A 20,542-nucleotide genomic window follows, 5' to 3' on the forward strand; every position below is an offset into this window, starting at 1 on the left:
TGACCAAGTGTTGTTACTTTGTAGCCGATCCATTATCCAAGATTGCCGCCAGCGGGGGACTTAGTTTAACATAGGACCCTATAAGGAAATGCATACAAATGACTTCTTTTAGAGAACCACTGAATGGAATAAAACCAAACATTGCATGAATGTTCCTTATGAGGTGCTGACCAAGTGTTGTTACTTTGTAGCTGATCCATCATCCAAGATGGCCGCCAGCAGGGAACTTAGTTTAACATAGGACCCTATGGGAAATGCATACAAATGACTTCTTTTAGAGAACCACTGAATGGAATAAAACCAAACATGGCATGAATGTTCCTTATGAGGTGCTGACGAAGTGTTGTTACTTTGTAGCCGATCCGTCATCCAAGATGGCCGCCAGTGGGGGACTTTTGAATGAAATTAAACATGTTCCTTTTCTTATAAATGAGGTTGTGTTGTCACTTTTAGCCAAATTTTATATTTTTTTATATGATTTCAAAAACCCAAGTAGAATCAGGTGAGCGATACAGGCTCTTGAGAGCCTCTAGTTATAGATAGAGATAAATTGTAAACAGCAATAATGTTCAGCAAAGTAAGATCTACAAATAAGTCAACATGACCAAAATGGTCAGTTGACCCCTTTAGGAGTTATTGCCCTTTATAGTCAATCTTTAACCATTTTTCATAAATCTAAGTAATCTTTTACAAAATCTCCACTGAAACTACTAGGCCACAATCATCTTTGGGGTATCTAGTTTGAAAAATGTGTCCGATGACCTGGCCATTCAACCAAGATGGCTGCCACCGCTAAAAATAGAACATAGGGGTAAAATGCAGTTTTTTGCTTATAACTATGAAACCAAAGCATCTAGAGCAAATCTGACAAGAAGTTAAATTGTTAATCAAGTCAATATCTATCTGCCCTGAATTTTTCAGATGAATTGGACAACTGGTTGTTGGGTTGCTGCCCTCCAATTGGTAATTTTTAAAGAAATTTTGCCGTTTTTGGTTATCTTGAATACTATTATAGATAGCGATAAACTGTAAACAGCAATAATGTTCAGCAAAGTAAGATCTACAAATAAGTCAACATGACCTAAATGGTCAATTGACCCCTTAGGGAGTTATTGCCCTTTATAGTCAATTTTTAACAATTTTCATTAATTTGGTAAATTTATGTAAATTTTTACCAAATATAGTTCTCTGTTACTAATGGGCAAAGTTCATGATAGATATAATTGTAAGAAGCAAAATCGTTCAGTAAAGTAAGAACTTCGAACACATCACCATCACCAAAATACAATTTTGGCATGAATCCATTTGTGTCCTTTGTTTAATATGCACATAGACCAAGGTGAGCGACACAGGCTCTTTAGAGCCTCTAGTTTTTTTTGTTTTTTTTTTGGGGGGGGGGGGGACTGTTGAGAGTACATGCATGTGGACCCATATATACCCTTGTCAAGGCAAACAATCAAATTGTAGGATTAAACAAGATTATCCACTAAATTCCTTAAATATACATAATACATTGGTATATAAATATTTGAATCAGAAAATAAGAAAAGAAAACTGTAGTGGTAGCCTTTTAAAAGCCATGTGATGAGTACCCTTGGCAGGGACGAAACAGTTTTTATCTTTAACTTTAATATTATGAATTTATGTTCACTTCTTAGCCCACTTCTTAAAAGCTTTATCTTTAACAAGGTGGAAGACCTGGATGCTTCATACTTTGTATATAGATGCCTCATATCACAAAGTTTCCGTTATTCACATGTCCTTGACCTCATTTTCATGGTTCAGTGACTACTTGAAAAAGTCAAGATTTGTTTGTAATATCAAATTCTCTTCATATTATAAGTAATAAGATAACTATAATTTGGTATGTGCGTACCTTGCTAGGTCCTCATGCCTGTCAGACAGTTTTCACTTGACCTTGACCTCATTTCATGGATCAGTGAACAAGGTTAAGTTCTGGTGGTCTAGTCCATCTCTCAGACTCAGATACTATAAGCAATAGGTCTATAGCTAGTATATTCAGTGTTTGGAAGGACTGTAAGATGTACATGTCCAACTGGCATGTATCATCTGACGTTGACCTCATTTTCATGGTTCAGTGGTTATAGTTAAGTTTTTGTGTTTTGGTCTGTTTTTCTTATACTGTATGCAATAGGTCTATTATATTTGGTGTATGGAATGATTGTAAGGTGTACATGTCTAGCTGGCAGGTGTTATCTGACCATGACCTCATTTTCATAATTCAGGGGTCATAATTCAGGGGTCAAAGTTAAGTTTTTGAGTTTGGCCTTTTTTTCTAATTCCATATGCAATAGGTCAACTATATTTGGTGTATGGAAATATTTTATGATCTTTATGTCAGTCATGCAGGTTCTATCTGACCAAGACCCCTTTTCATGGTTCATTACTCAGTGTAAAGTTTGTGTGCTTTGGTCCATTTTTCTTTAACTACATTTATAAGCAATACATATAGGTCAACTATATTTGTTGTATGGAAGAATTGTTAGTTGTACATGTTTTCCTTGCATTGTTCATCTGACCTCATTTTCGTGGTTCATTGGTCATTCTTTAGTTTTCTTGGTTAAAATGTTAAGTTTATGTGACAGTTTCATAATAACAATGAATAGTAAAGAAGGCGAGACATTTTAGGTTGTGCACTCTTGTATATTTTGTCATGAAAATAACACATTTCATGTTTCTGTATTTTATTACAGTTTGAGTGGATGCTGTTCCCAAATTGTGGGCTTAATCCAAGGATTAGTTCAATGTCAAATGATGGGTCTTTCAGAGCCACCTGCAGAATTATGCTGCACTAGTTTACCACAGCAATGGGGGAAGCCACGTGGGAAAGAGATTAAAGCTGTTCCTGCTCCAAGCATGATTATTGTCAAACCAAAGGTGGACAGAAAAAGAAAGCCATTGAAAAATTCATTGATTGACAATAGGTAAGAGCAAAGTAATAAAAAACAAACATGTAGTGTGAAAATTACATATTGTTTTAATGACTACCTGCTATGCAAAGGGGGAATTAAGTCTACCTTTGTCCACACTCTTATATTGTTTCTATTCTCTGACTCTAGTTAGCATCAACCAAATATTATGTACAACTTATACACAATGCTCATTATCACAGAAGGGGCCTCGGTGGTTTAAGTAGTTACTACTGTAATCACTAGCCAGTCAACACTGAGGTTGTGAGTTTAAACCCCGCTCGTACGGGTGCACTTGACTCCAATCTTATTGACGATGATGTCAGTTTTTCTATTGAAGGTCGATGGTATTCTCTGGGCACTACGGCTTCTTCTACCAACAAAATTGTCCACCACGAAATAGCCTAAATGTGGTGCTTAAAAGTGGTTTTAAAACACAAAAAATCAAATCATTATCACAAAACTCATATCAAGTTTCGAACTAGGTGGTGTCACTTTTCCCTTTCTTGAGTTGTACCCCTTTATTGATAGAAAGATTGCAAAATCTGTTGTTTCTGTTCATAAACTTAAGTCTCCCTCAGCATTATATTGTATTCTGAACCTCAAACATGATGCTTAGCCTTATTTTCACAAAACACAGATGAAGTTCTAGTTTGGATTGTGTCACTTTTAATTTTCTTGATTTTTGGCCCTTCATTACATTGTATGTGAACACATTTATAAATCTGTCATCTTATGATATGGATAATATCTGTACAGTTTATTTACCATGCTTTGCAATATAATTTAATGTGGTCTGCAAAAGAGGGAATAAGATACCAGAGGGACAGTCAAACTCATAGTTTGAAAATAAACTGACAGAAATAGCTTAAAACAAAATTAAAGATATCAGAAAAATAAAAGTACAGAAGACACAACATATAAAACTTAAGACTAAAGTGCTCCTGAAAGGTATTAAGCAGATCCTGCTCCACATGTGTAAGACAGTTTAAAACTGACATAAATAAGAAGTGTAAAATTTCAATAAACTTTTTTTCTGTAATCATGTAAAAAAAAATCCATCAGAAGATTTTACGACTACATACTACATTGTATAAAGGGATGATCATAATTTATTTGTCCATAAAATCAAAATAAAAAGCACAGAATTTTTTTTTATAGACTTGACATGGTAAAATACAATGTAGTGTGTTCTTTTTAATAAATATGGAATAACATATTACATTTAATTACAAGAATCTTTTTTCATTAATGTTACGTATATATATAACGTGTACAAAATGTATAAAGCTCTTCTATAAAAGCATGCAAAACAAAACTATGATTGACTTGCTTGCTATGTTTGCTTGGCTGTTTGCAAACAATTGGTAGATGTAGTTTCAGTCTGTTTTTTTATATTTATTGGGATTTCATTGGACAATTACAGAGTTTTCGAAAAGTGGTGGTCCTCCGGATTTTACCACCAAAATTTTGCATAGTACTGACACAATTTCAGTATTTTTCAATAGAGTTAATAGTGAGGACCAGCAGATTTTCTTCAAGGACCACCAGGGAAAAAAGATTTTGCGAACTCTGCTAAATTAAAATTGACATGCAATGTGGAACTTAAAATGAAGTGTATGTTTATTGTCCAATCAAATTCAAGTATATAGTTAGACTGAAACAGACTACCTAACTTTGGTGTACCAAGATCCGAACAAACGTAGCAAGCCAGTTAATCAAAGGTTTGCTTTGCAGGCTTTTATAGAACAGCTGTAATGGCACTTTATAGTTTGTCATATCATTTTCTGTGAGGTTATATATATATGTTCCATTTTCAACAACAAAATATAGTGTAACTTGATTGTCTTCTCTTAAGTCTAATCATATTATTATTTAGTAGGTTAAATACTGCTCCTCTAAATGCCATAGATGTGCTCCTAAATGTACATGTAAGTTTAATTAACAATGTCTTAAATTGTTTGTTCGAAGTACAATAAGTAATATTTATAAAATAATGTCTATGATTGCAGGAAGATCCAAGTAAAAGAATCAGATATTTAATATCTGAACAGCTTAAAAGGTTATCATATCAGCTACCTAGCACACAACACAGCAGTCATGTAGGACATAAGTTATGGACCCTTTCCACTTGGAAGTGCATTAAGTACTCAAGTAAGTTAAATTAAATTATAAACAATACTTTCTAATAATTTGTATATCTTGTTCGGTTTTATTAAAAATTGAATTATTTGGGTTCTTTAATATGCTGAATCTAACGGTGTACCTAAAGGTTAAATTTAAGTACCGTTTTGATAAATTGGTCTACATCATGTAAATTAAGGTCCAAAGGGTCCAAAATTAAACTTAGTTTGATTTCTTCAAAAATTGAATTCTTGGGGTTCTTTTATAAGCTGAATCTAATTGTGTATTTAGATTTCTAATTTTGGGTCTAATTTTCATATTGGTTTACATTAAGGTCCAAAGGGTCCAAAACTTAACTTGGATTGATTTTAACAAAAATAGAATTCTTGGGAGTTATTTGATATGCTGCATGAACACATGTATTAAGATTTTTAATTATGAACCAAGTTTTCAAAATGGTCCAAATTAAGGTCAACAACTAATCTTCAACAAAAATTGATTTCTGGGGTTCTTGGATATGCTGAATATAACTGACCCCCGGAAACCCACTCTGGATCTGCCACTGTGACTGTGAATTAAATACTTGTAAGCTGTACATGTCTTTTGTTTCAAGTTATTGGTTGAACTAGTGCATACTATACTTAAATGTTTAATGTAATATGATAATGAGGGAGGATAGGAGGGGTCCTGATCCTGAAAATCCCAGGATTAAAAACATGAAATCCCTAGGTCCTGAATTTAAAGTAAATGAATTAGCTAAATTTTAATTTAATTGATAATATGAACAGAAACAGACACATGTTCATTGTACTAAAATACATGTAATTATTTTCGGCTAAAAATTGGTTTTTGAAAAGTTGTCAGAAAACAACAAACATTCCAAATCTGGTTCACATGTCCAAACAAGGATAAAGGTACTTTTTGTCCAACTATTTTAAACTTCTTCACAGAACCTATAGTACGCTCAACATGAACTCAGCAATTTTCTTTGTTAAAAGTGCATCTGCTTGAGTCATTTGTAATCCAGCATTAGCAAAAGGTGGGATGTTTAACTTTAGTTTGCAATCTTCAACTTCTTTATGAATATTAAAACCCTTGTCTGCCATAATACCGTATAGCGGGTTATTTTCGCGGGGTGCAAATTTTCGCTTATTTTCGCGGACAGAACTAAATCGGCAAAATAAATTCCGCGAAATTAAAGGTGTGCATACAAAGGTATTAATAAAAGTTTTCAATCCGCCAAAATAATAACCGCCAAAATATTTCGTATACCTTGTTCAATAAATATCGCGAAATTTTACACCCGCGAAAATAACCCGCTATACGGTACCATCACCTGCCTTGATATGACAATGCTGTACTAAGTTTTGTAACATCTTCTTTAATCCCGATTGTTCAAATATATCTTTGTCTGATATAGCACCAGAAAATAAACATGATGTAAATAAAAGTGACCCTCTTGGATCTACTGCAACTAAAGCTTTTAAAGTGTTTGTAGACTTGTAATTTGAATATGACTGTGACTGTGCATGCAGAGAAGAAGGCTTCTGTATTTTGATTTAAGTACCATCAGTAATTGCCAAAGTACTAGGAAAATCCTTTTTATAATTTTCAGGCATATTTTAAATAATTATGTCACGTGGCGGCCAAATACATACTGCTCCAAACCTTAAGTACATGAAATTTATCCAGTCACAAAAAAGTGAACTCGTCTTGTGTAGATATTTGAAATCTGTATCCCAAATCTGTAAAGTCCAAATTATTTCTCAATTTACATAATGTAAAAAAAAGCTGGTCCTTGATTTTAATCTTTATCTTCATATTGCAAAAACTGCATTAAATTCAGAATTGTTAAAGCCACAGTAATATCTCAGCATTTTATCATCTTTGGTAAAGTTTTCTGCTGAAAAGATTGACCTTTCCCTCTGTTGATAAATTATATGTGATTTTCTTGGGTGCATTATGTAATGTTAGCTTTTCATTATCTAATATTTTTCTTGCAAGGTCTCTCTCCAAAATCTCCTTTTGCACTGTTTAATAGAGACAAAATATCAATTGGGTCAGCCCCTGAAATATAAAAAAATATCATTAGATTCTTATTAGTTTTAGTTTGTTAAAGGAAAACAAAATTTGTGTTTGTCGCATGCTAAGGCTCCAACCATTCATATTTTGTGGTGGGGCATATATTTTCTTTATTTGAAAAAAAGTTGGAATATGAATTTCTTGGATTTTTTTTTAGTTTCACACAGATCAGAAAATAATTTAATTTTGGATTCTGATTTGATGACGGTGTTTTGTCTATCAGCTCATAGACATAATTTGGTCATGTGAGCGTGATGTCATCAACTTTTTTTCATGGTTTACTCCAGTTTAAATTGGAATTTAGAATTAAATTATAAGAAAAAAATGATATATTTTATCTGTCTATTCAAAATGACATAAGAAAATGTGGTGCAGATTTAAAAATAAAAAATTCAGTGTGCACCATTTTTTTTTATGTTATTTCTTCATAGACAGAAAAATTATTGAACTTATTCCTTAAATATTGAAATTAGTAAAATTTTAACAATCCCCTTTCTGTTTAGGCAGACTTTGATTCAGAGAGAGATAGTTCCAGTGGAAACCATTTGTGGAGATTTAGTTGTACGAAAGAAAATGGCCAATCTGTTTTATCAGAAAAATACCACCTTTTGATAGAAATGATGAAGTAAGAATAAAGACGAACAGACCAGAGAACAATCTCAATGTGAAAAGTGGGTCAAGGAAAGAGAAAAGAGAATAACAGCATCAAATTTTCACAGAATTGTCAAAAGAAAAGCTGCGATTAATGACAAGTTCATTCTTTCCATAATGAAGCCAAAGCCTTTCACTAGTAAAACAACATCGTGTGGAAGAAACAATGAAATAAAAGCAAGAAACTTATATGTTCAAACTGCTGGCCATCATGTTCATGATTGTGGGTTTGTAGTTAACCTGAGGTACCCTTTTATTGGTGCTACTCCAGATGCCAAAATATGTGACAATGGTGTAACTGGAATTATGGAGATTAAATGTCCATTCAGCCAAAGAGATAACCTAATCACTGACACAATGCAGGGTGCAGACTTTTGTTTAGAGTTGTCTGAAAATGGACCTAGATTAAAAAGTCTGAAAATGGACCTAGATTAAAAATCAATCATGATTATTTTATTCAGGCAGAAGGTCAATTACTTGTAACAGGTTCTCAATTTTGTGCTTTTGTAGTCTATACAAAAAAGGACATCCATATTGAAAGAATTTATCCAGACAAAGCTGTAATGCACAACATTCTTAATAAACTTGCAGACTTTTATTTTATTCATGTACATCTATAATTTGATTCAGTGTGTAAGAACTTTCTTGCAGGTTAATTCAGTCCATGTTTGACAAAAAAAAATCATTTATAAGAATAGTTGTCTCATTGGCAGCATATTACATCTTCTTATTTATATATTACAATGTATGAGTTGAAAAAAAATGTACAATTTATAAATCAGAAAATAAATAAGAAAAGCGTTACTTAAGGAACAAAATATAAGCTGAAAATTTTTATATGTTAAAGAACTCCTTATCAAGATATTTGATGTTAAAAAAATGGCAGGGAAAGGATTTCTCTGACTTTTACCTTACATATTTGGCATGAATATTATTTGGGTCACAAATAGAAATCTTCAGGTTGCTTAGATTTTGTTAATGATCATTAAAATATTTCTGTGAAAAGAAAAGTGGGTGTGATGGGGCAAAATATTTAACCCTGTGTCTAAGGGGAAACGCAAGACGTTCGAAAATTTGACGAGTAAAACCAAAAATCTCACCCTTGTAAATCTTATGGTGATTTTTGGAAAATTGACGCTTTCAGCGGCATGTTTCCCATATTAGTGAACTGAACTTCCATTACATTTCTCTGCATACCGCACTTGGTTCGTATTTACTTTCCATTACATTTCTCCGTCTACCACGCTTGCTTTCGTATTTACTATTTCACATACAAACTGGAATTTGCTTGTATTATAATTTTTGTGTAATAATCAACTGGGAACCAGTTTACATACCTCAGGTCCTTCTTATTACCAAAAAGATCGAAGTGTACCAACCAATGTTGTTAAGATACTCATAAATCTATTTTTATAACTTTATTGATTATGTGAAGTAAAATTAAAACATTTTTAAAACATTAAAGATATAAAATTAATCGGGGAAAACTTGATAGTCTTTTCTTTTAACAAACAACTGCCTTTTTTATAAGAAAATGTAATGTGTCCGTGTTGGTCCACTTTCTACTGGTTATAAGACAGATCGAAGTACCGGAAATCCGACTCAATCTTTGTTTACAAAGTTACAACAGTAGAGTCTGTAACAGACTGTATCTGTATGACATGTGAATAAATTGTCGATATCGATGCTGGCTTTAATACAACGGTTTTATTGGTGGGCGGGAGAACAGATTTGAAGCTCTCTACGTTTGATGCGTGCACAACAGTGTCGTCTAGCTGATTCGGCGCGATCACTGTCTTACGGAATTCTAGTCAAATTGGCACTTGGTTAAATTGGCACCTGGTCAATTCGGCACCTGGTATAGTTAAATCGGCATCTAATCAAATTGGCACCTGGTTAAATCGGTACTTGATATAGTCAATTCGTCACCCATGTTAGATTTGTTTAATATATATTTTAACAGTATTTTAAGCAGAAACAGTAGAAATAAGGAATGGGTTGTCCAGAAATTTTACAGTATTTACCTAAGAAGAGTTAGATAAGGAAGGGGTTGGCCAGATATATTGACCTAATTTTATCATGTTTATTCACATTTTTAAGGGTTGAATTATTTATATATATTATTGGTATTGATTTTAAGTAGGTGCCGATTTGACTTTTTCTATTGGTGCCTTTGACCAGGTACCGATTTGACTTGTACCCTATTATTAGACCCTACAGTGAGTTTGAATATTGTATGGTGTTTTACTTGGCGGAATGTCAATACTTGTTGCATGGAATTCTTTGAATTTCTCGGCAGATATGGTTCTCTTTGGACATGCTTTTAAGAGGAATTCGTCTGGTTCAATAGCGTGAATCAGCCCCTCAACTTCTTTGTACATAAATACTAACTTTCGATTGGTTTCAAAGCCTTGTTCGTCCTTGTCTGGAGATCTTGTTGTAGTTCCAGTTTGGCAAGCATTTTGGAGACTTATCCATCCTCTTTTGACTTTTAATCTCTGGTGATAAATTTTGCCGCTTGACATGTTTATTTTTGTTACCGAGTAGGGGTCGCAAACGATCGATCCATATTAAATTATGAGATCAATTCCATAAGGTCTAGCTAGTTCTTTATCCAATCTGACACAAATTTCAATAACTGGAATGCCACCCAAGATGAATATATGGTGACCCTCTATAGCATAATTACTTGGAATTGTGTTTAATACCATGATGGTTCAATGGCATAAACTTAAATGGAGACAAAATTTAACATGAAAGGTTGTGGATTATTGTTAAATAAAAAACTAGCTTACTATGATATATGGTTAAAAAATGAATATCAAATTATATGGGTCATGGGCAGAGTTGTTATAAAATATCAATATGACAGAGAAGTGGTTTCAAGTTTTATATAAAGGGACCTGAGTGACATGAAATAAAAAAATCAAAGGAGTATCCCTATTTGTCTAATCTTCAATGTGAAATAAAACAAGTATAACAATATTGTGTAAATCTACAGAAATATAATTTGCTTCAAGTAACAGAAATAACTACATTTGTGTATGTCAATAGTAACTTATTTAATGAGTATGTGGGTATTGATTAGTCCTATAACATATTACCTCAGAAGCATTATTTACTATTTCTATTTACTGTTCTGATAAAAAAAAAAAATTACTATCAATGTGTCATACTTTTCATTCAAAAATTTAAAAAAATGAAAATATTAGTATAAAAACGTTAAAAATTGAATAAGAATGCGAAGTCATATGTTATAGGACTAGTGGGGTATAAGAGCTTATTACAACAGGCTCTTTATAATCAGTTGGTTTGAAAGGATACTAGTAGTCTGTATTCTTGATTTAGAAAAATGTAATTGCAAGAAAAAAAAACCACATTACTTAGAATACTTTAGATCATTCAGGTAGTCTTTATTTAGTACGTACAAAAGAAGAGCTAGTAGTCATTGGATATTGTAGATCATGATATAAATAGTCTTGACCTATTTATTAGTACAAAAGAATAACTAGTAATCATTTGATACTGAAGATCATTCAGGCAGTCTTGACCTATTTATTTGTCCAAAAAAAACCCAGCCAGTAGTCATTGGATACTGTAGATCATTCAGGTATTCTTGACCTATCTATTTGTACAAAAAAAAACCAGCCAGTAGTCATTGGATACTGTAGATCATTCAGGTAGTCTTGACCTATTTATTTGTACAAAAAAAAAACAGCCAGTAGTTATTGGATACTGTAGATCATTCAGGTAGTCTTGACCTATTTATTTGTACAAAAAAAAACCAGCCAGTAGTCATTGGATACTGTAGATCATTCAGGTAGTCTTGACCTATTTATTTATACAAAAAAAACCAGCCAGTAGTCATTGGATACTGTAGATCATTCAGGTAGTCTTGACCTATTTATTTGTACAAAAAAAACCAGCCAGTAGTCATTGGATACTGTAGATCATTCAGATAGTCTTGACCTATTTATTTGTACAAAAGAAAACCAGCCAGTAGTCATTGGATACTGTAGATCATTCAGGTAGTCTTGACCTATTTATTTGTACAAAAAAAAAACAGCCAGTAGTCATTGGATGCTGTAGATCATTCAGGTAGTCTTGACCTATTTATTTGTACACAAAAAAAACCAGCCAGTAGTCATTGGATACTGTAGATCATTCAGGTAGTCTTGACCTATTTATTTGTACAAAAATAAAACCAGCCAGTAGTCATTGGATATTGTAGATCATTCAGGTAGTCTTGACTCTTAACCTATTCATTTGTATTTAAAAAAAAACAGTCAGTTGTCATCTTCACTTCACACACTCATATACGAATATCAATTATATGCTTACGAGACATGTTGCAATGTTCAACTTATTACGGTATGTGAAAATCAAGACTTGTGTAAAAAATATTCCAATATAAGAGGCAGTGGCGTCATTTTTCCTCAGAGCTTTCAGTTCTTTGATTTGCAGAGTTATGGTCCTTGGATTAAGTAACTACACGCAAGAAATAAATTTTCCACTATTGTTTTGTCATACTAAAGGATTTTGATTTGTTATTTGGTTTATAGTTTTACCATTACAAGTTTAAGATCAAGTTTAAATTTTGTTCTGATTTGATGATATTTTGCAGAGTTTTATGATCCTTAGACTTAGAAAAATCACCTAATTAATAAATTTTCTGCACTTTTTTTTAGTGATGTCTGACATCCGTTGTGTTGATTTGATATTTAGTATCTAAAGTTTTTTAATATGACAATTTACATATCAAGTTCAAATTTTGTTTTTGGGAACAATGCATTTTTACCGGTAAGGGACTATTCCATTGTATAGCCATGCAATACTCTCAGAATGATGGATACTATCTATGCTGATCTGTGTCCACACTTGTTCGTTACAAGAAAAGGGGTGCAGTTTCCAGACTATAGCACAACTTCCTTTTACCCTTTTTTAATGTTATATTTCTGTGTGCACAATAATTGTGTATAAAGTGCTCAGGGTCAGGCTTTTTTTTAATGAATTCAACCTTTCTTTCTTAAGATAGAAATCTGTTTGCAGGATGTCTAAGCATAATTTTTTAAAATATTTTATTGGAAGTTAAGGTTGTACCTAACAATTCAGGGGATTAACTCTGTGAAATCACCTAAACGTTTAAATCACCTTGTATTGTTAATGAAATATTAAGCTTTTTAATTATCAAAATTAGTGTTAGTCAAACTACTATATATCTAACCATTTTTTCCGCAGGAAAGTGATCAGTTCAAGTTTTTTTTAAATTTTTATACTTTTTTCAAAGGATCAAAATAAATATTTTGTAAAAGAATTTATGAAAATTAAACGAGCCAAATTAATTTTAGTCAAGATGTTGGGCAACACCTAAATTGATGTCATTTTGGTATATACATGTATAGTACATATAAATGGTTTGTCAAAGAAACCCTTCTTATTTTTAAGCCTGGGACATTTTATAAGAATCCCTCCTCATGCTGACTTTATGTAGAACATTCTTTTTAATCTGCACGATTTGTACTTTATCAAAATTTTCAGCTCTTAAGGTGGTACCTGTCACTACAGGGAGATAACTTTAAAATCAGCTAAACGTTTTAATTTTGTTGCTTTGTTAAGGGAATATTCAGCTTCTCAATGATCAAAATTAGTGTTTGTCAAACTGCTATTTAACCAGTGTGATTTTTCTGATAAAATACTTGGTTCAAAATTTTTGAAATTTTTATATTTTTGTCAGGATCAAAGTAAATACTTTTTCAAAATTTTGTGAAAATTAAACGAGCCAAATTAATTTTAGTGAAAGCGTTGGGTATTCCACCTTAAAAGATTTTTCTATCAATATTAACTTTTTTGTCGCTAAAATTGGTTTCTTTTGCATATTCTTTTAATATTTATTTGGAATAAGTAATTTTAATTAAAAAAAATATATTTTCTTGTCGCTTTAAAGTTTCTTATCGCTTCTTGTCGCTTTTTGACGCTTCATGTCGCTAAAATTCTTTTTGTCGCTAATTAGTGAGACTGCCTAAAAGAAATGCCAGTAATACATTTCAAAAGCAAAAATTGATGCAGATCTTTATAAATAATCTTAATCTAGAAGCAGCAGTGATTATTTGCAGATTATAAAAGACAATTTACCTTCCATTTTCACAATTTTCTCTGGTGTACAAGATGAAATTATGGATACATCAGTCTGACAACTTCTCAGATCCATCTCTCAAAATGGGGAAATATGCGCAATTGTTACTCCATAGGACGTATTGGTAACGTTTTCTTCTATAGCTCAGTCCATATAATAAACTTGTATATGTATGATGGCTTGTTTCGAAGCTGAGACATTTTCACATCTGTGGTTAAATTTTCGAGGATGAGGTATACAGATATAGGAGGTTCTGAATGGGGTATACAGATATAGAAAAGTGTGAATGGGGTATACAGATATAGAAAAGTGTGAATGGGGTATACAGATATAGGAGGTTCTGAATGGGGTATACAGATATAGAAAAGTGTGAATGGGGTATACAGATATAGAAAAGTGTGAATGGGGTATACAGATATAGGAGGTTCTGAATGGGGTATACAGATATAGAAAAGTGTGAATGGGGTATACAGATATAGAAAAGTGTGAATGGGGTATATAGATATAGGAGGTTCTGAATGGGGTTACGGTATACAGATATAGAAAAGTGTGAATGGGGTATACAGATTTAGGAGGGTATGGATTGGGTATACAGATATAGGTGGGTGTTGATTGGATATACAGATTTATAATTAAAAATGAAGACACCCAGAATCCAACACCCCTCATGTAGACATTATAAAGGATGCATTTGCCAGTCTTCAAACTGTAAAGAAAATTATGAAGACCAAATGGTGACAGATGGAATTTTTATTCATATGCTTTATAAAGAAAAGTAAAGATAATCTGAATGGTAAGAATGAAAATAAAACGGTTAGCATCTGTAAAAATAAAATAAAACACTGCTACTGGTCTCACTTATTGTAAGATATACGTTACAGAAACCTTCTCTGTCAGATGAAGGCAATATATATATATGTATCTGTATTTCAGGGTGAAACTCCATACGATCTAGCAGCAAAAGAGAAACTGAGGCAGTATAAAGATGTGATGGAATACTTAAAGGTACATATAGTGATAGATATGGTGTTGAATTACACATGTTTACACCTTAGAATGATTCAAGTAGAAAATAAGTTACAAAATTTAAAGAAATATTTCAAATATTTTGCTTTGAGCATTCCTGATGAAGTTTAATCTAGAAAAGTGCTTCAAACGCATGAAATTATTTTACCTGTTGTTTTTATTTTTTACATCACTTGGTCGATACCTCTGCTGGTAGACTATCAGTCCCTGAGCGTATCATCATCTCAGTAGTCAGTACTTCGGTAGTAACAGTAACATGATTGATAACAAACCTTTCCAAAATTATCCGTTTATAAATTTTGTAATTATAAAGAAACTAAGGTTTCAACTCTCTTAGGCATAGTTGACCTTACATGGATTTTACTACTTTTTATGTCCTTTTTAGCTCACCTGGCCCCAAGGCTCAAGTGAGCTTTTCTCAACATTTGGCGTCCGTCGTCCGTCTTGAAAATCTTCTACTCTGAAACTACTGAGACAAATTTTACCAAACTTGACCACAATTATCATTATGGTATCTAGTTTAAAAATGTGTCCGATGGCACCGCCTGCCAACCAACATGGCTAACATGGCTAAAAATAGAACAATCTGAATCAGGGGGTAAACATGTTCATCAGGTTTTGATCTATCTTCCTATTAAATTTTCAGACAAATCAGACAACCCGTTGTTGGGTTGTTATCCTGAATTAGTAAAATTTGAAAGAAATTTTGCAGTTTTTTTTTTATTTTGAATATTATATATAATTTTAGATAGAGATAACTGAAAACAGCAATAATGTTCAGCAAAGTAAAATCTATCAATAAGTCAAAATCATCAATTGACATCTTATTAGAGTTATTGTCCTATAAAGTCATTTTCTGCAATTTTTTGTAAACTCTTTTTAAAAATCCTCTGCTTTTAATTTAACTACTAGGCCAAACCAAACTTGTGCCTCAAATATTATTAAGATATCTAATACTATTTATTATGATTTTAACCTTATTAAAAAAGGTGATTTCCAAAACCACAGTAGATACAGGTGAGCGACACCGGCTCTTGAAAGCCTCTAGTCATATTGCTCTCCAACTGTCTTGGTTCTTGTACATTCTGAACTCAGATTTCAAAATATTTGGCTTTGAACATTCCTGATGAAGGTAAATCCAGAAAAGCTCTTCAGGTGCATGCAAATATTTAACATGTTGTTTTCTTTTTTATGCCCCCATGCACGTAGGTGCATTATGTTTTTCGGTCTGTGCATCTATTCGTCCGTTCATCCATCCTTTCGTCCGTTCGTCTGTCCATCTGTCCCGCTTCAGGTTAAAGTTTTCGGTCAGGTAGTTTATGATGAAGTTGAAGTCCAGTCAACTTGAAACTTAGTACACATGTTTCCTATGATATGATCTTTCTAATTTTAATGACAAATTAGAGTTTTGACCCTAATTTCACAGTCCACTGAACATAGAAAATGATAGTGAGAGTGGCGCATTTGTGTACTATGGAAACAATCTTGTTTCTAAGAGATTAAATGCTGCAAAACCAAGATACTTCAGGAGAGACAAACATCAAATATTTGAGGTGCTATATTCCAAGCTTTCCTGGCATTTAACTAAGCTAAGCCGTCATTTTTTGAATTCAGGAATTTATTGTTATGTGATTTCTTCAATAATGAACTAAATTAGCAGATGTCTTCTATTTCATTCAAGAGTGAAAGAGACTAGAGCAAGATTTTTAAATTTCGATTGATGAGATTCTTACACCGACAGTATTTTGATAATTAAATGCTTTGATAATTAGGGCCCCGCCTTTAGGCGGGTCGCCCTATAGTGATCAGTCTGTCGGTCCATCCGTCTGTAACACTTTAACTTTGTGTCCGCTCCATATCTAGAGAACCATTATGATTTCATACTTTATACTTTACATGTTTATTAACCACCACCAGAGGGCGTGTCATGATGTATGTACAACTTCCTAGGTAAAAGGTCAAGGTAAAAAAACTTTGGTTTCAGTTGACAACACTGTGTCCTGTGGTGAAGATCGTGTCCGCTCTATATCTTGAGAACCGTTATGATGTCTCAAAGTTTATACTTGACATCCATTTTTACCAACACCAGAGGGTGTGTCATGATGTATGTACAACTTCCTAGGTCAAAGGTCAAGGTCAAAAACTTGGGTTTCAGTTGACAACCCTGTGTCCTGTGGTGAAGATCGTGTCCGCTCCATATCTAGATAGCCGTTATGATTTCAAAGTTTATACTTGACATCCATTTTAACCTCCACAAGAGGGCGTGTCATGATGTATGTACAACTTCGTAGGTCAAAGGTCAAGGTAAAAAAAACTTTGGTTTCAGTTGACAACCCCGTGTCCTGTGGCGAAGATCGTGTCCGCTCTATATCTTGAGAACCGTTATGATTTCAATTATTATACTTGACATCCATTTTAACCAACACCAGAGGGTGTGTCATGATGTATGTACAACTTCCTAGGTCAAAGGTCTGTCTGTCTGTTGGTCTGTCCATCGCTAACAAATTTGATCCACACTATATTTTGAGAGGACAGCTGTTATTATTTCATACTTTATACCTGACAAACATTTTCAACTTAACATATATATTAACCAAGACCAGAGAATGTGTCATAATGTATGCATCTTAGGTCAAAGGTCAGTCCGTCGGTCTGTCCATCCGTTCTTTGTTCATAACAAATTGTGTCCGCTCTACCTCTCGAGAACCGTTAATATTTCATACTTTATACTTGGTGGGTCATAATATATTGAAGGCATAATTCTAAAAATATGTTACAAATATCAATTGGGCAGCACCTTAAAACATATTGTTCAAACATCAATCCATATATCCAGTAGTCAACAATGAGTTCACATCATGCAGTCATATCACTATTATACTATGAAAGTAAGTTGAGAATATTTATCAGTTTTAACTTAAAATCTTAGAATAAAATCACACATGAGACTATGTAATAACTTCAAATAATGCTTCATATCAGATTATCCATACAACTTATTTACCCCACGTTATTGACAGCGGGGCCGACAGAGATGGCTCCCATCTCAATGGTATCTAGTTTTGTATTAAAGTGCATGAAAATGGAGATAACTGTACTGTATTTTTAGCATGGCCTACATGAAACTTTGTCCTACTTTATCAAATATCCTTTTATCTAGTTAATTTCTGTTTTACCTAGTTAATTTCTGTTTTACCTAGTTAATTTCTGTTTTACCCAGTTAATTTCTGTATCACAAGCCTTCTAACACTCAGGTTGTAAGTTTGAGTCCCTCATATTGCAGGTCCTTGGACTTCTCAAAATTCACTCAAGTTGTAGTTTGTCACATTTTTTTTTCGTCATGCTTGAAGGTATTGATTTAAAATTTGGTAGATAGTTTATCATGAAAAATTGCAGATCAAATTCAGATTTTGTTCCGGGCTGATAATTTTGTTCAAAGTTTTGGTCCTTAAAATTCACTCAAATAATCAGATTTTCGAGGAATTTTATTTTTATTATGCTTCAAGATATTGATTTGATATTTGGTATATAGTTTTACAATGACAAGTTGCAAATCAAGATTGCATTTTTGTTCAGTTCAGATGATTATTTTGCTGAGTTATGTTCCTTGGATTTGAAACATTCATGCATAATAAGTTTTACACATTTTTTCTGTCATGTTTGAATATGTTGATTTGATATTTGTTAGATATATTATTAAGTTTACAACATGACAAGTTATAGATCAAGTTAACAATTTGTTCCAGTGCAATGAATTTTTAACCTGTAGGGGACTGTGTTTTGCTATGCAATACTCTCAAAATGCTTATTTTCATTTTTATACGCCCATTTACGGGACGTATTATGGTAAACTGTTAACCGTCTGTCCATTTGTCCGTCCGTCCGTCATCAACATGTCGGCCATTTACTCAAAAACGCTTAAACCATTATGCATGAAACTTTATATGAAAAATTGTTAATATCTATTGACTTGAGCTTCCTCTTGTTTTTTATAAATTTCAGATTCACCGTTTCCGAGTTTTGGGGTTTTATTCATTAAAACAGTGGGGATTTTCCTGTTTTTGGACAATAACTCAAAAACAATTTCACCAATTTGCAAGAAACTTTTGTAAATTGTTTATTTCTATCGACATGAGCACCCGTTTGATTTTTATAAATTTTAGACTATAGGTTTCCGATTTTTGGGGTTTTAGTCATTGCACAAAGGGGGATTTTCGGGCAATAACTCAAAAATGCTTTCAGCATTTTTTATGAAACTTTGGTAAATTGTTTATATCTATTGTTGTAAACTCCCATTTGATTTTTATAAATTTAAGATTTTACATTTCCGAGTTATAAGATTTTATTCATAAAAAAGGGTGATTTTCAAGTTTTTGGACAATATCCTTAAAGTGCTTAGAGCAGTTTTCATTAAACTTTGATGACTGATTTATATCTATTAAGATAACCTCCCTTTAGTTTTTTTTATTAATTTCTGATATAACAAATTTAGTGTTGGTAAAAATGCCAAGGCAAACGATACAAGTTTCCACTTTATGTTAGCTTACCTGGCCAATGGGCCAAGTGAGCTTTTCTCATCACTTGGCATCCGTCGTCCCTGCTTGCCAACCAACATGCCTGACATGGCTAAAAATGGAACATGAGGGTCAAATGCAGTTTGTGGCTTATATCTCTGAAACTAAGGCATTTAGAGCAAATCTGACAATAATATTTAAGGATAATAGATAGAGATAAACTGTGAATAGCAATAATGTTCAGCAAAGTACAAATAAGTCAGACATGACCAAAATTGTCAATTGACCCCTTAAGGAGTTATTGCCCTTTAAAGTCATTTTTTAACATTTTTTTGTAAATTTTTGCAATCTTTTACAAAAAATCTTCTACTGGAACTACTTAGACAAATTTTAAAAAAATAAAAAATGTGTCCGTTGACCCCCCCCCCCCCCCCCCCCCCTTTTTGCCAACCAACATGGCCGAGATGGCTAAAAATAGTACATAGGGGTAAAATGCATTTTTTTGCTTATATCACTGAAACTAAAGCATTTAGAGCAAATCTGACAATAAGCAAAAATGTTAATCCGGTTAATATCTATCGGCCCTGAAATTTTCAGACGAATCAGACAACCCGTTGTTGGGTTGCTGCCCGATTTTTAGGAAATTCTGCAGTTTTTGGTTATTATCTTAAATTTTATTATAGATAGAGATAAACTGTAAACAACAATAATGTTTAGAAAATTAGGATCTACAAATAAGACAAAATGACCAAAATTGTCAATTGACCCCTTAAGTAGTTATTGCCCTATATAGTCAATTTTTCGATAAATTTTGTAATCTTTTACAAAAATCTTCTCCACTTAATCTACTGGGCCAAATAGCATATAACTTATCCACAATTTTCAATATGGTATCGATTTTGATTGAAAAATGTATCGGATTACCCTGCCATCCAACCAACATGGCTGCCATGGCTAAAAATAGAACATCTAAAGGGGTTTACTATAGAAGAGAGGCGAAAGATAACAGAGGGACAGTCAAACTCATAGATTGAAAATAAACGGACAACACCATGGCTAAAAATAGTACATAGGGGTAAAAT

At 32.9% G+C, this 20,542-nt stretch overlaps 1 protein-coding gene across 1 annotated transcript in view; it reads left to right on the forward strand.

Moving 5' to 3' along the window:
* Nucleotides 1-20,542, forward strand: part of LOC134700567 (uncharacterized) — a 122,733-nt gene that overhangs the window by 22,416 nt on the left and 79,775 nt on the right. The window contains exon 5 of the mRNA XM_063561945.1: nucleotides 14,854-14,925. Coding sequence (XP_063418015.1) covers nucleotides 14,854-14,925 — 72 coding nt within the window. The remainder of the gene's footprint in view (nucleotides 1-14,853; nucleotides 14,926-20,542) is intronic.

The sequence above is a fragment of the Mytilus trossulus genome, unplaced genomic scaffold (genome assembly GCF_036588685.1).
Source record: "Mytilus trossulus isolate FHL-02 unplaced genomic scaffold, PNRI_Mtr1.1.1.hap1 h1tg000158l__unscaffolded, whole genome shotgun sequence".
Taxonomy (NCBI): Eukaryota; Metazoa; Mollusca; class Bivalvia; order Mytilida; family Mytilidae; genus Mytilus; species Mytilus trossulus.